Source organism: Sycon ciliatum, chromosome 1 (assembly GCF_964019385.1).
Source record: "Sycon ciliatum chromosome 1, ocSycCili1.1, whole genome shotgun sequence".
NCBI lineage: Eukaryota > Metazoa > Porifera > Calcarea > Leucosolenida > Sycettidae > Sycon > Sycon ciliatum.
The window spans coordinates 8,266,211-8,281,375 of NC_088643.1; the positions used below are offsets into that span (position 1 = coordinate 8,266,211).

General features: G+C 45.8%; 1 protein-coding gene across 1 annotated transcript in view; it reads left to right on the forward strand.

Moving 5' to 3' along the window:
• The window catches only part of LOC135808598 (uncharacterized), a 181,370-nt gene that overhangs the window by 26,580 nt on the left and 139,625 nt on the right, over positions 1-15,165 (forward strand). Inside the window, exons 24-35 of the mRNA XM_065321850.1 lie at positions 619-933; positions 1,922-2,170; positions 2,609-2,920; positions 4,476-4,721; positions 5,557-5,868; positions 6,335-6,580; positions 7,144-7,455; positions 7,997-8,248; positions 9,011-9,337; positions 9,649-9,897; positions 10,932-11,237; positions 11,910-11,984. Of these exons, the coding sequence (XP_065177922.1) occupies positions 619-933; positions 1,922-2,170; positions 2,609-2,920; positions 4,476-4,721; positions 5,557-5,868; positions 6,335-6,580; positions 7,144-7,455; positions 7,997-8,248; positions 9,011-9,337; positions 9,649-9,897; positions 10,932-11,237; positions 11,910-11,984 (3,201 nt within the window). The remainder of the gene's footprint in view (positions 1-618; positions 934-1,921; positions 2,171-2,608; positions 2,921-4,475; positions 4,722-5,556; positions 5,869-6,334; positions 6,581-7,143; positions 7,456-7,996; positions 8,249-9,010; positions 9,338-9,648; positions 9,898-10,931; positions 11,238-11,909; positions 11,985-15,165) is intronic.

Below are 15,165 nucleotides of genomic sequence, written 5' to 3' on the forward strand. Positions count from 1 at the left end.
AGTGCTTTTTACTGTTCCACTTTGGTGATATCCACATCCCTTGGCTTAAAATGTATTAGTGCCTGACGATTGGGACCTTGTGAACTGCAGAGTAGCAATGTACTTCTCTCCCTTCTTTCTATTGTGCCGGCAAGCTCTACTTGCCGGTATATTAAGCACACTTCGGACAGTGGAGCATCCCATTTGCTTGTATAACTGGCTTCGGACCACTAGGACCGTTAGCTGCCACAAGCCAGGATCTATTGCTCTACACCGTCCTTTGGTGCAGCATGGACTAGTTGATTAATATCACAGTTTCTGCTTACACGTACGTGTACATGTGTGTGGTGTGTAGTCTGGCAATATGATTGGACAATATAAGCCTTCAGAATGTACACATCGGGTTTCCCTACCAAAACTTGATCCATGTAAATGAGTGATGTCTTTTGTATTTGTTCTATTTTGGAGTTTGCTTGCGTTCTCGAAATATGCAGCTCGCGCAGGAGCGTCGGATGAGAATAGAATGGGGAACGCAGTATTTGTACGAGAGGAGCAGAAGCATGAGAATGACTGGATGATCTAGATCTGTGTACACTGCGAGATTGTATGAATGTCTTCATTGTTCCTTTTTTTCGCCAGATCCTGCGCAAGTCCTCGTATACCCAGCACAGCTGATCACTTCTAGTGCTCTTGTTCCTGGCTGGAGCACGGCGCAAATCAATCTGCCCCAGCTGTCTTCCCCGCAGCGAGCTGAATTCAGTAACTTTGAGGTGTACTACCGCCGAATTGGTGACGCTAATTGGATCGTGGGTCGGGCTGGTCTGGAGAGTGATAACTATTTGATTTCTGGTGTGCTTGCCGATGGAGATTACGAGGCAATGGTGCGTCTTGTGTCACGTGATGGCCAGTCTGCACTCTCCAACATCCCAGTTAGATTCACGCTCACAGCGTTGGGTAAGTGGCTTCTAGTGCCGTGACTGCAATAGTCCGCATTCCATATGTTTCCTTGCCAATAAGATAGGACAGGAGTATCAAAGAAGAAGGAAAATGTGGTAGAAGACCATTTGAAAGCATGCTGTTGTGAAATAAGAATGCTAAGATCAGCAGAACATGGTATCTTGTTTAGAATAGCAAATCACTGACAGGATCGTTAAAAGCAGGTTTTGATTGGTGATTTTGATTTTGTATCTTGCTTAGAATAGCAAATCACTGACAGGATCGTTGAAAGCAGGTTTTGATTGGTGATTTTGATTTTGTATCTTGCTTAGAATAGCAAATCACTGACAGGATCGTTGAAAGCAGGTTTTGATTGGTGATTTTGATTTTGTATCTTGCTTAGAATAGCAAATCACTGACAGGATCGGTGAAAGCAGGTTTTGATTGGTGATTTTTGATTTTGTTTGGGTTACATGTGGTGTGCATGATATGGCGGGTACACATGACCTACTCAGCAGTCAACAAGTGCCTGACGTACCGGACCGTTTCCGCCGAGCCTCGTGCCAACAGGGTTATTTTTTTGTATACAATTTTTTGAACCCCACGTCGTCATGGTTTGTTGCCATGCTGAAAATAGTTCACTCCTCTTCATCAGAGCTCGCATCTTCCTTCCTACCCCTTCTTCTGGTATAGTCTGATTTGATGCATCATCTTTCTCTATGGCACCTCCATTCTTTTATTGTGAATGAGCATCTCTGCTTGTTTCTAAATACATGTAATCAAGCAAAAACACAAGATGTGTGTCGTCAGGGACTTTAGACAAACTGGTGTTCCCTCTTGTACAACGTCATGTGCGTACAACATTTTGTTTGTTTGTTTGTCTGTGTGTGTGTGTGTGTGTGTGTGTGTGTGTGTGTGTGTGTGCGCGTGCGTGTGTGTGTGTGTGTGCGTGTGTGTGTGTGTGTGTGTGTGCATGCAATGGTTGGTATGGTCTGATGCTTCATAGGTGATATTGATGTACCTGCTCCAACCGGTACACTGCCAGGGTCCCAATACACCGTCACTCTGTACCAATTTGACACAACCCAGATGCAATACACACAGCTACGCGAGATTGCCAATCTGAATGAAGGTAGCTTTCCATACAGTCTGAGTGGAATAGGCTCAGGATCGTATGCTGTTGCCGTGAGCTCCGTGTCCGCGACTGGAGCTAGCGCAACCAGATCAATCACGTACAATACATATGGCGATGCAGGTATGGTTTTGTACATCTGCTGTTAATGCCTAATAGCAATGGTAAATGAGAGTTGTGTGTAGAGGATTAAAAAAAATGCACAGCTCTTTTATGAGCCACTTGAGACAAGGCGTGGCTGATGTGTAAGGAGTGGGCGTTTGGTGAAAAAGACAGGTGAATCATCAGTCAATTCATATTACCTTCTACCTTTGCAATGCTGTTTTCGGGTTATATTTGTTGAAGTAGGTAGTTGACAGTGTGTGTGTTTCAGGACTGTTTTGGTATTTTCTGTGTTGCCTAGTCCGCAGTTGCATGCGTATGTGCACCTCATTGACCCCGCGCTTTCCTCATTTGTCATTTCATTTGGTTTAGGCGAAGACTAGCCAAGCTTGCCCGGTGATGTCATTGCGGAAGAAACTGATAGTAATAATTTGCAATGCTCTCCTTTTCTATTCATAGATGGTCCCGCCACACTTCAACTTCCGGCTAACTTGATCTCAACGCGAGCTGTAAGGCCTGGCGAAAGTGAAGTGCAAATAAGCCTGCCAACATTGAGCCCAAGTCAGCTAGCCGAATACAGGAACTTTGAGATAGGTTTCCGACGCTTGGGCAGTACTCAGTGGCAAACTGGTACGACCGGTATTTCTAGTGCTACTTACTCCGCTCCAGGAACGTTTTTTGATGGAAACTATGAAGTGCGGGTGCAAGCAGTGGGCAACGACGGGAGCAGACTGGTCTCGATTCCTCGCAGATTTCCGACGGAAGCCTCAGGTCAGTGTTATGGACTAGATATATCTGAAGCTAGATTAAAGCTCTGCATGTCTTGCATCGAGCACTTTGACTCGTAATCAAGGTACTTCCTTGGAGTAGATATCTACCGTATTATCTCTAATATAGGCCCCGTGCTATTAATGGAGACGTTCCTTTTTTGAAGACTGTTCCAATATTATTTCAACCTCATTTCAGAGGCATGTTGCCATGCCAAATTCATGTCAGACACACACATTTCAGGGTTTTTTCGCCGGTACTGCATTTTAGAGATAATACGGTACATGCATTTTACCAGGTATCGATAGGCAGTGTGCTTATAATGGAGACTGAGCACTTTATTTTTTGAATGCCGCCCCGAGGTGTTCTATTATTGGAGACTGTGCTTATATTAGAGATAGTACGGGTATGTAGGGAGATTCGAAACCCAGTCTGTCTCACAGTTGTTTGTTGTGTGGTCGCGGGCTGATTTGGGTAGACTGGCGTTCTAGTATGTGTAGATGGACTACTCCACTGTTGTGCTCTAGCAAGACTGTTTTTATTCATAAATTTAAACAGTTGTCATGGCGACAGAAAAGAAATCTACATCCTCCACAGGGCATAGCTTAAGGATTTCATTTAGCTCGGACAAAATAATGTCCTTCCGTTTTGAAATCTGTCCGGACATGCCCGGACATTTTCCACATTTTCAGGGTGTTTCTTCTTCTCTTTTTTTTAGTAGTACTGAAGTATATTCACAATGACTCATTATGTGGACGTATCTGAATTGACTGTAGCAACAATGCGTTGCTACAGGCGGATCAAGTAAATATAGTGAAGTCTACGCCTGAGACTACGGTGTACGTGTTAGTTGTACGATATGCAAGTCGCATTTGGCACGAAGCTCCGAAGAAAGCCCAACTCTGCATAAAAAGGTCGAAAGGTCGCTGCTCTTTTTTTTACTTTTGACCGGACACTATGTCCGGTGAAATTGAAAACGTCCAGTCAGTCGCCAAAAATGGTCGGAAAATATCCGATGCCGGCCGTTAATCTATGCCCTGCTCCATCGGTCACCCACCATGCACTCTTACAAAAGAAATCAATGTAGTAAAAACAAGGACACCTGCTCTTTGCTAATGGTGTGTGTGTGTGTGTGTGTGTGTGTGTGTGTGTGTGTGTGTGTGTGTGTGTGTGTGTGTGTGTGTGTGTGTGTGTGTTGAATGCGGAACTCGCTTTATTTATTGCATTGTTTTCTTATTGTTTAGTAGACATTTTGGTTTACTGTGTGAGCAATGTTGGTAGTGGTCATATGCTTGCATGTACAGAGTTTGCAAATGCAACCAGGTCCTCTTTGCTCACATATGATCATCTTAATAATTGCAGCCAGCAGACACGTATTGGGTTTGCGTATCAGCAGGAATTCTATTGAGTCGGTGGTTCTAGGTCTTGTGGTGGTGGTGATGTGTTAGTGAATATAGAGTGATAGAGGTTGGATCCATTTATCTTTTTGCGTACAGTTTCAACCTACATCTAATTTTGTATTGTAAAATGTTTCTCTGCTGATCTTGTATCCATGCAGGAAGTGTTTTGGTGAATCGACCCGGTGGTGATCTAAGTCCAGAGTACATCATCGCAGTATACAGATATGATGCAGGTAGCATGGAGTTTGTACACCAACGCGAGATTTCTGCATTGACCGGAGACAGCTTCCCGTATAGTCTGACTGGAATAGGCTCTGGTTCCTATGGCATAGTAGTGAGCTCAGTATTGACAACTGGAGCGCAGTCTAGCAGATCAGTGGCGTACAATACGTATGGCGGTGCAGGTGAGTGGCCTTGAGACGTCTTCGAATTCACGACACTCACTGTTTGCTGACGCTCCGCAGTGCCTAAAGACTAGGGCTGAGTCGGGTAGCATTTTCTTCGGGTATCGGGTCCGGGTAGTTTTCCACGGGTAGCACGGGTACCCGATCGGGTAATGTTTCCATGGTAAGACCACAATGCACACCGGCCCCTTCCCTTGCGCATTGGGTAGACATGTGTGAATTATTTGTACTGTACATGATGTCATCTGCGACCTTGGGTTTTCGGGTACTATTCGGTACCCGACTACCCGAGGTCCTCACGGGTAGCACGGGTACCCGACTACCCGTGCACACCACTACTAAAGACCATCAAAAGAATTCTCGAACCACAAAGAAAAAAATGCTTTCTGGATGTACATGTAGATCTGTAGCATTTGTGCTGGACTGCATCACACCAGCACTGCAGTTGTGCCCGACATGTTAGCTAGGGTGCCATGCGGGGGTTCTATTTAACGAGGGATTCTTATTCACATCCGTGCATACGAACATCTATCTTTTGAGGTATTGTTTTCTTAGCTTGCATGAACTCATTGCCTGCTATTAATGACCTGTCATGTTGAATATAACAGTGGACGGCATCGTGCAATGATAAAAAATCATGGTTCGCTTGAGACTCAGTTGTTTTCAGCACCCGTAGTAACGCCACCACCCTGCAAAGATCTAAGGCACAGCTTCAGCTCCTAAAGCGCCAGGAGGTGAGTAGATCAGACCCCCCAGGAAAGTGGTTAAAGACCACACACATCAAGGATGATAATACTCACTGCTGCAATGTTTGCGCATTCTGCTTTCTTTGTAGCATCTCCGGACATTCTCCAGCTTCCAAGCAACTTGATCACGACACAAACTGTCAGGCCAGGCGAAAGTCGAGTTCGAATCAATCTACCAACATTGACCCCTAGTCAACAGGCCACATACAGCAACTTTGAGATCAGATTCCGTGACATTGGCAGTCCACAGTGGCAAAGTGGCAGGACTGCTAGTTCCAGCAATGCATATATTATTCCTAGAACGTTCACCGATGGTAACTATGAAGTGCAGGTGCAGGCAGTGGCTAATGATGGAAGAAGATTGGCGTCTGTACCAGTTGGTATGCCCTTGCAAGGCATTGGTAAGCTGTGATTTCTTTCTGTACTGTTCATTGTAGAATGACTGCTTTTCTGCTTTCGATAGTAGGGTCTACTGCTGCAGTCAACTATGCCATCGGTTCCGTTCCAACAGCCATTGAGTATGGATTTTGTTGACATGTTGACTAGGACAATTTGCAATCGACAGAAAGGCATGAACAGCTTGAACGCATCGGAAATTGGTGCAGTCTCCGAAACGTGCCGGAAGATTGAGGACTAGCAGCCGACACCGGGTCATAGATCAGTTTTTTACATTCTGACTTGGTCCTGTCGCGGCAGGAATCTGCTGCAGAAATGGCTACATCGACATGTGTTAATGTACTGTCTGGAACATGGAGAGATTGAGATTTGATCCCTATATCTACTTGTGTATAAACTCATCTGTATTCGTATTAGTAACATGTTTGTTCTTGTCCATCCTCCTCTGCTTGTCACCTTGTATCCATGCAGGAAGTGTTTTGGTGATTCGACCCGGTGGTGATCTGAGTCCAGAGTACATCATCGCAGTATACAGATATGATGCAGGTAGCATGGAGTTTGTACACCAACGTGAGATTTCTGCATTGACCGGAGATAGCTTCCCGTACAGTCTGACTGGAATAGGCTCCGGTTCTTATGGCATAGTAGTGAGCTCAGTATCACCAACTGGAGTGCGGTCTAGCAGATCAGTGGCGTACAATACGTATGGCGGTACAGGTGAGTGGAATGGATCCTGTGAATTCTATCCTTTCTTCCAGCTGCGAGTACAGACTTGTACTGTCTGTGGCCAATAGGTGGCACGTCATGTGTGTGTGTGTGTGTGTGTGTGTGTGTGTGTGTGTGTTTGTGTTAGATTTGTGCCGAAAGCCTGGGATTCTGTTCCTTTCTTGGTCTGCGTTGCAATGCCTCGTTTGATCGACATGCATGCATTTTTCAGACTTCTGAATCCCAGTCAATACGTGCCAGGTACAATTATAGGAAAGCGGCAAACCCTTCTGGGATAATGCTCACAGAGCCTTGGCAATACGAAGTAGATTGTCAAGTATTTGGTTGCGGGACGATTGCAATGGGTGTGAGGCTTGAAATTGCAACCCTACCTGACTAGCTTGTCTTTCATGTTTGTGTGTGTGTGTGTGTGTGTGTGGTTGAAAGTGTAGAATAAGATATTAGTTTTTATCTAAGTTAGAGAAATAACACTAAGAGCAGTGAAATTTACAAATGTGAATTTTAACAATCAAAGCAAGAAATGAATTTTTATCTAACATAATTTTTCTCCACAGGTGCACCTGAGATTCTCCAGCTCCCAAGCAACTTGATCACGACACAAGCTGTCAGGCCAGGTGAAAGTCAGGTTCGAATCAATCTACCAACATTGACCCCCAATCAACAGGCCACTTACAACAACTTTGAGATCAGATTCCGTGACATTGGCAGTCCACAGTGGCAAAGTGGCAGGACTGCTAGTTCCAGCAGTACATATGTTATTCCTGGAACATACACTGATGGTAACTATGAATTGCAGGTGCAGGCAGTGGCTAATGATGGGAGAAGGTTGACTTCTGTACCAGTTGGCGTGCCCTTGCAAAGCATCGGTAAGTTCCTTGTTCACATTTCTTGCCATGTGTTGAGAGGTCTACATTCTACTTTGGTTGAACAATGCATACTGGTAGTAGAGTTCCTCACTCCAATAGCTGAGCTTGGGCAGATCAGAATCCAGCTTCATATTTTGCATGCAGGGGAAACAAGCAAAGTTTGCACATCCGCGTGATATCCAGATATACAAGTGTGTTCAGAAACATAACCAGCTTAGGAAGTTCCGCTTGTGACAGGCCACCACCATGCCTGAGATGCCACAGTGGCGGATGCAGCACCTAGCGGCGATGCTTGAGGCTGTACGTCTCGCAACCAGTGCCCGAGAAGGTGGCCGAAGCTCGTTTGCCTGTGATTTGGGAATAAGACTGGTTCATAATAGAACTTCCGAAGATGGTTGTGCATCAGATCGTGCCATTATGCCAATGATGTAGAGATAGCTGCATCACTCCACACTTCAAGGCACTTGAAGTTTTCTGGTGCTCTGCTCACTCATTTTGAAATCATATGAATGCTACTTGAACTGTCTCCGTTTTGCCTCAGGGACACTATCGATCAGTTTGGCCATGCCGGATCCGAATGCAGCTAGCTATTCAGTCACCGTATATCGATACAACCAATCAACTGGCCTGATGGATGTTTTCTTCCAGCGTGACAACCTGGTCCAAGCCAATTTCCCATACACGGTCCCTAACGTTGGACAGGGCTACTATCAAACTGCTGTGGTGGCAAACCGTGCTGATGGCAGTAGGCAAAGTGTGGGATTCGGAGAGCACAATCACCTTCCTGCTAGCGGTGAGCACATGTAATGTAGGATAGCTGTGCATTGTGGAGAGTGCATGGTGGTGACGGGTTAGGAATATAGTAAATTGGAGTATGGCCGAAAGCTCTGTCGCAATATTTATGGAAGAAGAAAGAAACATGTTACAAGTTATAACTAGAAGAAGGTGGCTACTCCAAACGTTGGAGCTTGCGCTTCCTGCCGACTGACTGACACTTTCCAACGTTTGGGCTAGCCACCTTCTTCTACCATTACCGCCGAAGTCGCAACATCTTAGTTCAAGTTACAACTGTTCACCAAAGTAGCCAGATCATATACAGTCAGCGAGTGGGACAACAAGGTTGGAGGTGCTACATGTAGGTCAGGAAAATGGCTATTGTGACAACGACTCGATTTGAGTATGTTCAGAGGAAGCTTGATGGTGACTGGGTGCCACCAGGTGTACGCCGGCCTTCTTTAGCTGGGAAGATTGGCCTGTTCTTCATTGTCCTCAGTTGCTAGGAAGGACAGTGCAGATTTGAATGAAGGTGCCCCTCAAACCAAGAGGGTGGGTTTTGGAGTAGGAGCACCACTGATTATTGCTTTAGCTAAAGAAAAACCCCTGCATGTAGATGTGCTGACTTTCACTCTAATTAACTCATTTCCTGACCCCCCCACTGCAATCTAACGGCATGTTAATTGAGATAGAAAAATCACCCTGAAAATGAAGCGTTTCTATAATGACTGCATTTCATGTCTTTGTCATCAATCTCTTTTATTGTTTTATGCTTGCTTAGGAGATGGGCCGGTGTTTATCAACTGGCCCTCGGCGAATCCAGTCACGATCCGAGCGACAGGACCTGGTTCCAGCTCCGTTACAATACGACTACCTAGACTTGGAAGTGATGGTGAGCGACTCTTCCCACGCTCTCAGGTCATCTATCGTCGGCTTGGCAGTGATACCTGGTTGCAGGGTGGCGTCACGAGCAGCAGCCAACTGTCAGCAACCCTCGTAAATGATATACCCGATGGTGTGTACGAGGTTCGTGTTGTTGCCGTGGCAGCAGACAGCCTTGGACGTACGCCACAGACACCGTCTTTGATATTCACGACATCCGCTAGAGGTAGGGGATATCGTGTATTTGTGATTTGAATAACAGAACAGCTTCTTAGGAAGCGAGTGTCGACTACGAGCATGACATTGAACACTGTCATACCAGCATTGCACTGAGACTGACCTTGGTACTGGAATCGCTGTTTTGAAACCATTTCTGTAGATTTCGAACTAGCTCGTCATGGCTGCTTGTGCAGAAGTTTGCATAGGTTCACAATTATCATCGATGCGTTGTGAAACGTTCACGGCGGTATTTGGTCTCAAGCGGTTTGCAGCAGGTGTCAGTGATTTGGCTATGTTGTACTTGTTTTAAAACTGCAGGTGATGTGACAATCCCAGGTCCAGCTAGCAATCCATTCCCATCAAACACTATCACGTTGTACATCTACAACGACACGGCTGGATCATTTCAGCTCGCACAGCCCGAAGCTACGGGCCTGACCAGTGCTAGCTACCCATACACGTTCACGGACCGTGGCGCTGGATACTATTCGGCAAGAATCGACGGAATCCGGTCCACTGGTGATCGTAACACATTCTCTATCCGGTACATCAATGAGGGATTTGAAGGTACTGGGCCTAAACATAACACTGGTAGTATCTTGCATTCACTGGTTGAGGGAATGAAAAAGGGAAAACGGTCTGAAGAACAAATTGACTGTCACCACCAGGACTCGAACCAGGGACCTTCGCTTGAGGCAAGCGGTGCTCTAGCTAATTGTTGCACTTCAAATTGCAGCATCTCAAAAGATAGGTCTATGTGCGCAGCACGTGTATCATAGAAAGATGGACTGTGATGCCGTCTGCTGATCACCTATGAGTGACACTCAGAGTCGGTGCGAACGGTTTCAATCATTCTTTACGCATGTCTTCCTATATGTTATGGGTTCTCCGTATCGCTCAAAGGAAATACGTGTAGCGCTTGAGAACTTGTACCTGTACGCACTGAAGTACGCATCAACTGCAGTGGGTGTTTAGTACAATTGTATGTGAGCCCTATGACGAGTGTTATGCTTTCATCATGCCACTGCCAGTTGCAGATTGGGGACGTCCTTGTACCTGCAGCATGGGATAGTATCTATGCCTCAGTACTAATATGCTATTGCGTGTACGTCTACGTGCTGTTGGTGCATGCACTTGTTATTGTTCTATGGGTACAGTCAACTTTGCGTATAACAACACTCGGCGGGGCATCAGAAAAGTGCCCTTATTCGCGAAGTGTCCTTATACCCGAAGTCTCATTATGTATTACAGTTAGATGGGACTTTGCTCTGGGCGTGGAAATTCTGTCGTTATTCGCGAATTGTCGTTTTATCCGCAGTCGTTATTAGCAAAGTTGACTGTAGTCAGTATTCATCGTAGTCTTTATTATCCGGTTGTGCTTCCATAGATAGTCTCTTGGTACAGAAAGTCCTTTCCAATGTAGTTTCGCCGCTTCTGAGAATAGAGATAGTTCATTACCGAGAGGAGCAAGATTGGGCGGCGGTTGGCTGTGGTGTAGCAATGAATTCTACCAGCAAGGCCCTCGCTCCCGGTGGTAAGATTCGGCGAGTTACAGCACATCTTCTTGCTGTTGCTTCCTGCCCCTGCCATGTTCCACACAGGTACTGTGCCACTCCTGACCTACGCAACGCCCCTGATCAGCTCCGTGAGCACTGCACCTGGCTTGAGTAGCATCTCAGTGAACTTGCCAATGGTGGAGGGCCCCGGCGGAGCCTTCAACGTGCAATGGCGACGTTCCGGCAGCAGTGACTGGCAGACTCGAGTTGTTCCCCTCAGCTCTCAGGGTGAACCATTTGCACTGCCTGGCGATTTTAGCGATGGCTCGTATGAAGTGCAACTAAGTGCTGCGGTCACAGGGCGTGATTCGCTGACCAACATACCGTTCACCTTCTCTGTACGCTCAACAGGTATGGCAAACTGCGCTGTGTTCTTTCGAACCGTGTTGCGTTTTTTAACCCTCCTGCAGTCTTGTCTTACATCAATGTCTTCCTCAAGTTACACCCCATTATAGTCTCTCGCAAGTTTTCACTAGCCTGAACTGTGTCCTTCTTACAGAGAAAAGGACCTATAAGTTACTAGTTATAAGTTACTAGTTATGACTAATTATAGGTCCTTTTCTCTTTACATATTACTATTGGCTCAACATCCGAGTTTTATGTGTCCTTCTTCTCAGTATTATTGCATTCCGGTCTCCGGGGAAACTGTAAGCTCATAGTGTGGTGCATTGGTGTACCGGTGTGTGATAATTGATATCAAGAGTACATAACCCCCCAGAGTGTGCAACGCCGATCCAGCTCTGTGTAGGGTCTTGGTCGAGCGGAATCGGATCTTCTGATGTCATGCGTACACTTCACACCAGCGCAAGGCCGGTCTCGAGGCAGGGCACCATTGTTTTTGATCCAAGAGTACCCGCGACTCCCCGGGTTCCCCTCAGATGTGTACGGTATTATGACGCAAAGATCCGATTCCGCTCGACCAAGACCCTATGCAGAGCTGGAGCAGGCGTTGCACACTCTGGGGGGTTATGTACTCTTGTTGATATGCATCATCTCCCTTGTTTACTACTGCTACTACTACAGTGACTGCACCACCACCGACCACAGCCCAGATTACGACAACACCTCCGCCGACTACAGAGCCCGCGTTGAATCTACGTAAGCATTTCCGTTGTACCAAACATGTGCCTGGGACCATGCAAACTGACATCTGCCTGGGAAGTCCTTTCTGCATGTGGTTTCGTGCGTTATGCCGGTGACTCAGCCGAGTCATAATAGAGGAAAGGTTACAATTCAAAATAAGCTGTGGGTAATTTTCCACCACTGCAGTGGCCAGAGAAATACAACCTCATGAATAACGTACAGTCATGCTCAATGAAAGTCAGTCGCGGCACTCAAGTTTGTGCCTTGCACCATTTCGAATCCCAGTGTCTGCAGGTCTAGGGCTGCGCAATGCACGGCGCGTACATGAGTGCATCGACTGGATTTCATTGACCAGCACTGTAGCACCGCGCTGAAGTGCGCACATAGTGTTGCGTTTCGAGTTAGGGCCACATAGCCCCTCCCCCCCCCCCCCCCCGTGCTGTCATATTAACGAGGTCGGATTCCTCTGGCCAGAACTGTATGTATGATAGAATGAGAGAGGTTGGCAACTAGGCACCAAAGTTACAGAGTACTGAGACACTCATCGACCTCACATCAAGCTCCAGCATATCTCCTATGCGCGAACCAACAGCCTTCCAACTTGTACAATCCAACAGTGTGTGTGTGTGTGTGTTTGTAAGGCTGCTGGTCTGCCCATTGGAGATGTCTTGGCGCAAGGTTCCAGGCAGTTGAATGTCTCGGTCCAATGTCAGTTTGTTCATATTCTGAAGGATTGCATACTACCTAGTTTAAAAGTGATGTGCAGCTACTTATTGATATTATTGATATTACATCTTCAAGGATTCTCCAGAGGCAAATGGATGCCTATCAAAGGGAGTCTCCTGGGGAAAGGAAGTGACGGTGGCTGTTATGAGAGAGGGAGGAAGGGACGTGACAAGGTGATAACCCATTAATTTATTGTTGGCTCAGGGCCCGAGAATATACTAACTTGGTGATCACGCGCTATTGTAGTAAGTTTCAGATCAATGTGGAAAAGTATATGTAGGACTCAGTATAGAGTCCATGCACTATATGATGTCCAGCACCCTATATAGAGTCCATTGGTCCAAAATCCACTATACAGAGTCCAGGAGTCCACTCAGTTTTGATCAGCTTCATCCTGCCGCGCAATCCCCTATAAGGAGTACACTTTTTCTACAAGTCCCCTATTCACGGTCCAGGAGTCCAGTTTATGCAGTCACGCCGTCCTGTGTGTTGTGCCCCGAAAGAGAACACATTTTGAAAAAAAAATTCAGTTTTGCTTGCCTCGTGGCAGCGCATTCCTTTCTTCACTTCAGCCATGGCTGCCAATTCTGCTGTGCAGTTGCTGACAGTAATCTGTCTCGAGCTAACCAAGGAGGATAAGGAGACGTTCAAAATCAAATCTGGAAAGCGTCTTGTGGTTCTCTGAAGACGTTTCATCAGTGCGCGGGATGAAAGCAGAAATTGCAGAACGAGAAAAGTTCAGCACAGTTCAAATCTGACGAGTCAGGTACACTGACGCTCTCTTTCACAAGGATCCCCTGTTTGGCTGGCCATTGCTGCCAGTAAGACGTTTGAACGGTTTCATCAGAGCGAGGGATGAAAGCAGAAAGCGGAGAAAGAGAAAAGTTCAGCACAGTTGCAATCTGACGAGTCAGATACACTGACACTCTCTTTCGTTCGACGCCACAAGGATACCCCTGTTTGACTGGACAAGAGCTGCCTGTACCACCGTGTCAAAAGGCTGTCCAACTACATGGCAGGACGATGACTGAGGTAAGGAAGCTTTTACTCGTTTCGATTGGTCTGCTGTTCTGTCGTTATGCTTGAATTTTTTTCCATTTTCAAGGAGCGTATCGCGTTTGTTTGATGTTGCTTGAATGAATGCCCTAAAAGTAATCAACCACTTCGTAATAGTCCTCAAGGACTGCAAGGACTTTGCATCAATCGTATATGATCGTCTAGCTATCATCAATTTTTATTTCATGAGAAATGTATTTTTATCCCTGTGATAATTATGTGAACTCCACGACACTCTTCCTGTAGTATGATGTCGAATACAATGGGATCCACAAACGCAGTGCCAGTGTACTAGTAGTAGTAGGACTAGGAGGATTGCTTGTATGCCAATGACAAGAAAAAGCTTCTCAAGCTAATACTCGTATTCCCTGAAGTAACCGTTTTGATGTCACGAACATGACATTGTGTCAGTGAAACTGCCTCGTGACAACAAATCATTGCATTTCCATCTTGGGGAAGACTGACTGACAGCAACGCTGTGTTCAAATCATCTCATTTCAATTTAGTTGCAGTGAAGTGAAACACTGTGTACACTACATGTATGTTGGTGTGTCTGTGCGTTTTGAGTGTGCACAAACGAACTTATTCCTCGTATTACTAATAGATTATTGTACTCATCATCACCTGTTCACAGGTCTTTGAGTGGATTGATTTTCATTGAGCATCACATTCGTTGAGAACTTGGTAGTTGTGTGCTCCCATGCATCATTACGGTAATAAGCGTATCCTTGTGCTATCTATTTGTTGCAGGTGTGCTGATCTTCAGAAGCTTGCGGAACTGAGTGCTGCTGAACATTTGCATGGCCATGAGCAATGGTGAAGCTTGCTATTGCACTCTCAGCATGTGCTAGTATTATGCTGACCACTGCACTATGTTACTCTCTTACACTACTACGTATTTGTAAACGTGCGTGTACCCGTCCCCGTATGCATTCGTTTCGTATAATTATTTGTTATCCCTCTTGACTTTACATGTAAATGGGTGGACGTTTGCATGGCTGTTGGAGTTGCGTGTGTATTGTGTCTCTACTCTTTTCTTGGTGTTTTCTTGGCGTTGTATAAGTGTGTGTGTGTGTGTGTGCGCGCGCGCGCGCGCACAATAATTTGAAAACAAATAATTAATCCTGGGCTCTCCATTATTCTCTTTCGATTCTTGGTTTTTTTCTAGGTGTTTTCTTGGCGTTGTGTGGGTGTGTGCATGTGTGTGTGCGTGCACAACAATTTGGCAACACTACATGATTGAGATATTGTAATTTGCAGCGTCTGCGAAGAGACCACTTGATTTGAGGATGGTGTTTGTAGGGTTTTTCATGTAATGACGTGGCTGCAGTGGCGCCTCAATACATATTTTTTTATCTTGAGAAGTGAATGATGTAAAGGATTAAAGGGAGAGGCCGTTTTCTGGTTAATATTC